General features: G+C 52.7%; 1 protein-coding gene across 1 annotated transcript in view; it reads left to right on the forward strand.

Moving 5' to 3' along the window:
- MXRA7 (matrix remodeling associated 7) overlaps positions 1-8480 on the forward strand; it is a gene marked incomplete at its 5' end in the record, with an annotated part of 31158 nt that extends 22678 nt beyond the window's left edge. Inside the window, one exon of the mRNA XM_023729170.1 lies at positions 6712-8480. Within this exon, the coding sequence (XP_023584938.1) occupies positions 6712-6826 (115 nt within the window). The remainder of the gene's footprint in view (positions 1-6711) is intronic.
- Positions 8481-8864: the final 384 nt, after the last annotated feature.

Below are 8864 nucleotides of genomic sequence, written 5' to 3' on the forward strand. Positions count from 1 at the left end.
TCAACCCCCTCACCCCCGCCCAGCGCTCTTAGCGTAATTTTTCTGTCCTGCTCCATGGAGCTCAGAAAGCCACTGCGGCTGCTCAGCTCCTCGCTTTGGAATCTGGCTATTCCCCGCCACCCCCAGCTCCCTGAGGGCTTCCCTCAGTATTTTCTCTCCACTCCATCCTGCGAGGGTGGTCGGGGAACATTCTGGAAGCAAGGCGGCAGGAGAGAGTGGGTGTTTAACCGGAGCCCAGCTCCTCCCCTGTGCGCACAGGCGGGCCGTCCACGCTGGAGCCTGAGTGGCCTCTCCGTAAAGCAAGACTGAATGGCAGCTGGGCTGTTTTCTGAGCCCTGACAACCTGGAGGGGCTTGCTGTGAGCTATCGCTCTAGGGTTCCAGAGCACTGGAAGGAAGGTTTAATATTTAAGAAAGCAGAACTCAACGACACTTTCAATAGTCTGCTTACGAGACCACCAATACCCCTCAAAAGTCAGAAACTGCCCCTGCAAATCCATTTCCCCTCCTGAGGCTGCTACCAGCTCCTTCAAACCGCCCCAGGAAGGCTCCACTCCATGGGATGGGAGAAAACCCGCACAGGCAAGGCGGCCTCCACTGTGGGTCCTGATGATGCTGCCTCTTGGTGTGACCCTGTCTGCTGCCTTTATATTGCAGGATTGAGCTGACCTCTGACCTCACTTCCCTGTAGCAAGTTCCTTAGGTCCTGAGCCACAAAAATCCTTGCAAATCCTTTTGGTAAGGAGATTGGTTTCTTAGACTAGCTGCCTCATACTGTGCTAATGTGTCCCCGGCAGAAATGACGCGGTCCGAACTTCCCCTTCCCCACCCCCTCCATCACCAGTTAACACCCCAGTGTCCCACCTGAGCCCCTGCACAACAGGCCCCTGTTCCTGGAGGCCGGCTTAACTCAAGTGGCTGCTGGGCCTCATGGGCCTGCTGGTTGGGGTGCTGCTGCCCCCTTGTGATGTTGGGGGAGGACTGCCGTTCCCGGGACCTCAGGGAGGGCCCCCCAGTGTGGATGCTGCAGCCCTGCAGCCCTGTTGGGCGGCTGATGTGGCTTTAGTCTTACCCCGGGAAGATGACCAGCTTATTAAGCAGTGCAGGGCCGAAACCCCAAGACCCATCTGTGCTCCGGAGTGGTGGCACGGGCTTGCAAACTACAGCCTGAGCGCCGAATCTGGCCCCCTGCCTGGTGTTGTAAATCCAGATGTCCACTCGTTTTCCTGTTGTTTGTGGCTGCGTTTGCACTACAGCTACAGAGTTCAGTAGTTGTGACAGGGACCGTGTGGCCCACAGAGCCTAAAATATTTACTCTCTGGCCCTTGGAGCCTTGGTGGCACAGTGGTTGAGAGCTGTTAACCAAAAGGTCAGCAGTTTGAATCCATCAGCCACTCCTTGGAATCCCTACGGGGCAGTTCTACTCTGTCCTGTAGGGTCGCTATGAGTCGGAATCAACTCAGCGGCAGCTGGTATCTGGCCCTTACCAGAAAAGTTTGCAGCCCTAGGATTAGAGGATAGAGTTTGGCACACTACCCTCCCTCCAGGCTCCCCATGGACCTTGGCCTTGTTCTGTCTGCTCAGGCTGATGTGCATTGTGCATCTGGAGGGAACAGATCTGAAAGGTGGGCCGGAGACCAGGCTGGGGCCAGGATCAGACTCCATTGTCAGCCCGTGTTCAGAGCTTGGAAAAGGGGGGGCTGGGAAGGACGGCCTTCTCCAGCTGGACCTCCGGGTCTGTAAATCACCAGTTTACACTTTGTGATTCCGCTGAATCGAGGTTGTGCCTGAGGTGCTGCTCTTTGGGTGAACAAAGCACCCTCAGTTCCTTGTCTGAGTTATCACTGGTGTGCGCCGGGCTGAGAAGGAGGGTCAGGTGGGCTTCATGCCCCTTGCGCACGGTCCTTGCGGCCAGGCAGCAGTTCGTGTCCATTTTCATTACCGCCAGCCCAGCATGCTCCACGCGGCTCTCTGACATGTGTGGTGTGTCTTTCCCTGTGACCTTGACATCTGCTTGCTCCCTCCCGCGCTGCACGCGGTCAGCCCAGCGCAGCCCGGGGTGGGGCCGCCTTGGTGCCACACCGCGCTGTGTGACTGCGGTTGCCCTTCGCATGGTGGTGCTTGGAGTTGCAGAGGCTGGTAATGTGGCTTTGTCTTTTCATCGACAGCACGATAGTTCTCAGGGGGGTAGGAGCGCCGAGGGGCGTTAAAGGGGCCACCCCGTAGCCGTCGGTATGAAACATCACTTGCGTGTTATTGTCAAACCACCAAAAGCACAGGCCAGTGAGAAGCCTGCATCTCCTTCGCCTGCTGGATTCTTCCTGACCAAACTCTGGGCTTATTTCTCATTGCTCTCCTGGCTTCAGGGCCCCCCTCAAGTTGCACACTAGTTAACACAGAAATGCCACAAGTGCCCCGACTCCAAATTACCAGCCAGACGGCATCAGTGTCTAGAACTTGAATCTTAGTGGTTACTTCTTCCTGCAGCTCAGTCCGTGCTTCAGTATCTAGAATGTCTTCCTGCTTTCCCAGAAGCCCCATTTCACATGTTTTCAGGCGATGGCAACGAGGAACCAAGACTTAAAGCAAGAGACCCCACATTACTTCTTCCACGTGTTTAACTGGGCATTCTCGTCCACGGAATGCTCACAGATCACATCCCTTCGCCCAAGGGGCAGAAAGTGGTCGGGTTTGCAAACCCAGAGGCTGCTGCTTAAGAAAGGCCTGGCTGTGGCCTGTCTGCCTACCTCCCTTCCCAGTAGTCCCCGCCCGGCACACACGGCTTCCCCAGCATTGGTGCGGCCTCGTGGGGGGTCCCCGGGTGTCCACCGCAGCCGCTCGAGGAGGTGTCACCCCAGCTCAGAGTGTGGCAGACACAGGTGGCTTGCAGACTTATGAGTGCCCTCCCTGCACAGCAGGACTCTGCCTCTCCACCCCACCGCCCCAACCCCCGAGCTAGTGAGGCTGGCAGAGCTTGGCCGGAAGGGAAAACGCACAACCGTCCACTCCTCTTCTCCTACACCATCAGTTCCTCCCAACTTCTGGTCCAGAGGAAATGGAACCCATGCTGTAGACCAGGCTGGCACTGATGGGACCCGGAGCCCCAATGCCCGTTTTGAAGGGACGGTCCTGACTTTTCTGGAAATGGAAGTGACTTGAGTGGAAGGGGATTTATGTGGTGTAACCCCCATGGGGCTCAGGAAGGGTGAGAGGACTCGGAGGAGCCACAGGGTGGGAACTCTCTCCTGGGTTCTTCCCATCCACGCCGCAGACGGGCCATGCGAGTTTCCAGCATGATTACTGCCATACTCCAGAAGAGGGCGCCAGAGGACAGACCCAGATGCCTGCATGCTGTTCACTGCTCACAGGGCACGCAGTCTTTTGCTTTCCTTTATTCCTTTATAAGAGGTGGGCGCCCTGCTGGCCTCACCTGGGAAGCACACGTCGCAGGGTGCCAGTATCCACAGAGGGGCAAACCACAGCCAGCAGGACTAGGAACTGAGCTAGGGTGATAGAAACATCTCCAGCACAACCACGCAGCCAAAGATCAGAACCGCCGACTCAGTGCGTGTTGGTGAGCTGTTGAGGATCCGTGCAGGGCTGAGGGGAGCTTGTGAGCTCTGGCCAGCTTTGTGGAACAGACTATCTTGCTGCAAGAGATGAGAAGCAAAGTGCCACACGTGGAGAAACCCATGTCTGGCGTAACTTCTGCAATTCCAATCATCCTCCCCCGCCTCCCCCCCGCCCAGTTCCCCCTCTCCTTCCGTGGTACCTGAAAGCTGCAATGAGTACAACATCTTTTTCTCCTGTTTCTCTTTACAGAACTGAAGAATAATGAAGTTATCCCTAGCCTCCTCCTAAAGCCTTTTCCTTTTGGCATCTTAAAAGCTTGAGAGAGAAAGCAGAAGCCCCCAGCGAGAGGAGCACAGCAGGCTCCGGGGTGCATCTGGCCCCCCGTAGGTCTGCTGAGACGGAGACCCTCAGTCAGGAATTTCCCCTTGGCCAGTAGGGTCCAGCAAAATGCCTTTGGCTCTGCCCTGTTTAGACATGTACACCCCTTGGCTAAGATGAAGGGTTTTAAGAGTTTTATCTCAGACCCTGGACTTAGGTTTTTCTCACCACTTAATCCTACTCTCCACACACGCTCCACACCTTAAACCAGTTGCCATGGAGTCAACTCAGACTCATGGCAACCCCACGTGTGTTACAGCAGAACTGTGCTCCGTAGGGTTTTCAATGGCTGATTTTCCAGAAGTAGATTGCCAGGCCTTTCTTCCGAGGTGCCTCTGGGTGAATTTGAACCACCAACCTTTTGGTTAGCAGCCGAGCGCATTCTGCACCACCCAGGGGCTCCCTTCACACCTTAGAGATCACTAATTTCAGCAACTTCCGCGTTTTAGCATCAGATTATAGTTTCATTCCAGCCCCCCCGCCCCTTTCCTTTGACAGACAAATGAGGCAGAGCTCACCTGTGCTGGCTGACGCAGTGGGGATGGTCACCCTCCTCCTTTCCCTGGGGGCGCACCTGCTCCCACTTCCCTCCTCTCTAGCTGGCTCAGTCATCGGGGGCGAGGGTATATCATATTGATGGCTGGGCAGCAAAGAGCAGGGCCAGGTGTTGGCTTTGACCATGGCCCTTATTTTTCCCGTACAGGAGGCTTGAACCCAGCCCCCTCTGTTTGCCAAAGGCCTTTCCACTGATGTTCTTACCAACTCAGCCGAATCTCCACCTTAACTCTGGCAGAAGCAATAATAATAATGTTAACTTAAAATAGGTTTCTTGACTTATGCCTTTTCCTAGAAGGTTTTGTAGATAAGTTAGAACTTTACCAGATAATCAGATCAGCCCCAGATTAGTTTCTTGGAATTTTATATTTGACAATATTTATACCAAACTAATTTGTAGCTCTTAGATTGGTTGGTGAGCAGTAAGTCTATAGAGACTTTTTCCGTTTAACGGAAGGCTGGGAAATGTCCAATGTCAACCCCTAGGGCATGTGACAATCCCAGTGACCTTCTCTGGGCCCGATACCTTAGGTTCAGGGGCTTGGGGCAAAGTAGCCACACAGCCAACGCCTTCGACACAGAGCCACGTGACAAGTAGAAGACGCACTCTTGTGATCACCCAGGTCCCCAAACAGCAATAGCACTGTCCCTGACGAGGCCAGAGTCTGACTGATACCATACATAGGTGACCCCTCCAGGGATGATTATCCCGGCTTGTCACAGGCATCCAGTCTTATCGACTCCTCAGGGCTTGGGTCTGTGCATTCAACTTGGTTGAGTCCAATAAACTTTGAGTAGATGATCTCGGTTACTGTGTGTTTCTTCGGTTCTGCTTTGTTTTGGTTTTGTTTTTTAATGTCTTTTGCATCCATCAAAAATTGAGCTCTCATGCATTTTGATGCCTGTCACTTTCCCGTGGAGGATGAAGTCACGTGCTCACTTAAAAATACGCAACCACCACAGCCAAAAGCATAAAATGGGAGAACACAGCTGGGTTGTGGTTCCATCTTTGCCTCACAGCCCCCGTGGGGCAGGGTTCCGTGTACACATCTCAGGTCCCCCTTCTCCAGACAGGAGAACTGGCTGGGGAGACAACTTGCCCAGAGTGACATAGAGACTGGGAACTGAGTATGTCAACTTCAAGATGCTGCTCTCGTCAGAAAACCAGCTTTTTTTCTGGATGAAAGATGGGGGGCTGAGGTAGCTAGGGTTATAGCAGAAGGAATATGTTGGAAAAAAGACTTTGAGACCAGCCTCGGGGATGTCGGCCTGGAAGCTGCATCAAAGCCCTGTGCTCCGGTGACCTGTAGTGACAGTAGCGGGGGCCCGCGGCTTGCTGCACGTTCTGTGAAGGTGGCCCGTGCCCAGCGGTGGCGTGGGAACCGGAATAGCCAGCAGGAGCAGGGATGAGATGCCCAGCCGGGCAGACAAGCACAGGCCCCGAGCAGGACAAACAGGAACCGTACTGTTCCTTGGTTTGTGGTATAGTTTCGCCCAGCCTTCCATGCTGTCCTGTGCTGGTCAGACAGCTGTGCTGAGCCTCAGAAAGGTAACAGAACCTTGCTCCCAGCCACAGCCTGTGTGAGGGAAATACTAAGTTCGGTCTTCAGCCAGGCCTGTTAGCTGGTTAGAGTGGACAGGGCCACTGCTGGCCAGAGGTGTCTGAGCGCCTAAGAAAAGGGCATCCCCGCACCCCGAGACCTCACAGGCTGGGTTTCAGCCCACCCTCACCCTTGGGTACCCATCTGTGTCCTCCCCTCTTTCCTGGCCAATAGTGGTTTCTCTTCTACTTTCTATAAAAACAAGGCTGTTTCCAACATAATTGCTTCATCGGATCTCAAGCCACTTAGGGGAACATATCTTCTGTCTTGTGGGCTCACTGTGTGACGTGCAGTCAACATTCACATGAGACTTAAGGGCAGACGGAAGCACAGTGAACCGAAGTGAGACTTGCGGTTCCCAAACCTCCAGGGTAAACTTAGAACCCTCTAAGAAGACGAGTTTGTTAGAGCAAACCAGCTCTGGTGTTTTGAGTGGGCTTTATTTCATGATTATTCTTTGTTGTTGACTTATTTTAGTTTTCTTCTTAATCAGAAAAGCAACCACAGCCACAGATGAGAGGGGAGGGCCCGACTCTTCCTGGCCACTCACAGCCTCTCCACCTTGGGTCAGGAGCATCTTCCTCTTTGTCGTTTCTTCTTGACAGAGTTCAGAAGGAACAGCTGGCCGCCATCTTCAAGCTCATGGAGGACAACAAGGAGACGTTTGGCGAGATGTCCGACGGGGACGTGCAGGAGCAGCTCAGGCTCTATGACATGTAGGCCCGTCACTGCGCTCTGCACAGCTGCCCAGCCAGACATCCACGACCACTGTCCTGACCCTCGGCCCACTTTTATATCCAGACTTTTGTAGGCTTACTCTTATTTTATATACATGTATGTAGAGGCATGTTATATACAGACTTGCTATAGTTTTTGCAATTTATATATCATTTATAGGATTTAGGGTTGTTTTCTACAGAGGAGAAAAATCCCTGGTCCCTTTGGCTTCTGCCTGCTGGTGGGTTCCAGCTGTCACAGAGGAAGCCCTCTGGGCTGTCTTGGGAGCGAAATGAAATCTGCCCTGCAGACCCAGGGCAGGCAGCAGCCTGGGGGCTGGCTTGAAAGCACGTAGCATGGAAGGCATTCAGGGGTTGGGGAAGTTGGGGGCCCTGGTGGCACAGTGGTTAAGAGCTAAGCTGCCAACCAAAAGGTCGGTAGTTCAAATCCACTAGCCACTCCTTGGAAATCCTACTCTGTCCTATAGGGTTGCTGTGAGTCGGAAGCAACTCGATGGCAGTGGGTTTGGTTTTTGGGTTTTGGTGGGGAAGATGAATAGCAGGTCCCACAGCATAAGGGTCCAGCCTAGTTACACTGCATGCTCATTCTGCCTTAGAAGGGTTTCTGGAAGCTTCTGAGATTGTCAGGCAGCAAGTGGTAGGGGAGCATTCTTTTAGCAAAAAAGTCTAATTCAGAGACTCACCTTCCATCCTGGAATAAAGAGTGGTATCAGAGTTCAAATCCTTTCAGGGTTTCTCTCATTTAAGCAGGAGACTTGCTTTAAATATAATTAAGCAAGAAGTATTTGAGTGCTTATAACGCACTTAGAAGAACTAGGCTAGACACTGTAGATAGAAAAAAGACGAGACACATCAGGCCTTGTTGTTGGGTGCCGTCAAGTTGATTACGACTCACGGTGACCCCAGAGCAGAAGTGCCCCGTAGGGTTTTCTAGGTTGTAATCTTTGTGGGAGCAGATTGCCAGGTCTTTCTCCTGCAGGGCAGCTGGTGGGTTCACAGTGCCAACCTTTTGATTAGCAGCTGAGTGCTTAACCATTGCACCACCAGGGCTCCTATATGAAGTGTCTAGAATAGGTAAATCCATCAGGATGAAAGAGGATTCATGGTAACCAGTGGGTAGGGGGAGGGACTGGGGAGTTAAAAAGTTTTCAGTTTGGAACAAGAGGCAAATGTGTTGTTGTTAGGCGCTGTCCCGTCGATTGCAACGCCTGTGGACCCCAGGTGACAGAGTAGAACTCCCTCATCCTTACAGGAGCACATCGCTAGGTCTGCCCCCAGGAGCCACTGGTGAGTTCCAATCACCAACTCTCAGTTAGCAGCGAGCGCTTAATCGTCACGCCATCAGAGTTCCGATAGTAGGTCTTTTTAAAAAAATAAATAACCTTTTGGTGAGCAGCCGTAGCTTGCCGTAGCATTTAACCACTGCGCCACCAGGACTCCATATGAGGTCTTAGGGGCTTTAAAAGGCCTGTAGAGAGGACAAACACTTGCATTCAATGAAATACTCTTTATAGAACAGTGCCTGGGACACGATGGGGCTCAGGAAGTGTTTGTGGAAGGAGCCCTGATGGCGCAGCAGCTAAGTGCTCAGCTGCTAACTGAAAGGTCAGCAGTTCGAATCCACTAGCCAATCTGTGGGAGAGAGATGTGGCAGTCTGCTTCTGTAAAGATGACAGCCTTGGAAACCCTATGGGCCAGTTCTGCTCTGCCCTGTAGGGTTGCTATGAGTCAGAATCTACTCGACGGCAGTGGGGTTTTTAAGTGTCTGTGAGTGGGTGAATGTTCGACCTGTTTCTGATCATCGCGTTGGAAGGAAACCCCACAGTTCTCGAGAAAACGGATTGGGGGGTATGTAATAGAGAAGCTCTGAAAGTTGTAAATGGTACGTTTTTATTTGCTGAAATAAAACTGAAGCAACACAGAGCTAAAGGAAGCAGTGGCATTCAAACCCCTCGAGCTCGTCATCACAGGGAGGACACAGGTAATTTACTCCCATCATCTCTTGCTAGAAATTTCTCATG

Source organism: Trichechus manatus, unplaced genomic scaffold, assembly GCF_000243295.1.
Source record: "Trichechus manatus latirostris isolate Lorelei unplaced genomic scaffold, TriManLat1.0 scaffold00028, whole genome shotgun sequence".
In the NCBI taxonomy this organism is placed as follows: domain Eukaryota; kingdom Metazoa; phylum Chordata; class Mammalia; order Sirenia; family Trichechidae; genus Trichechus; species Trichechus manatus.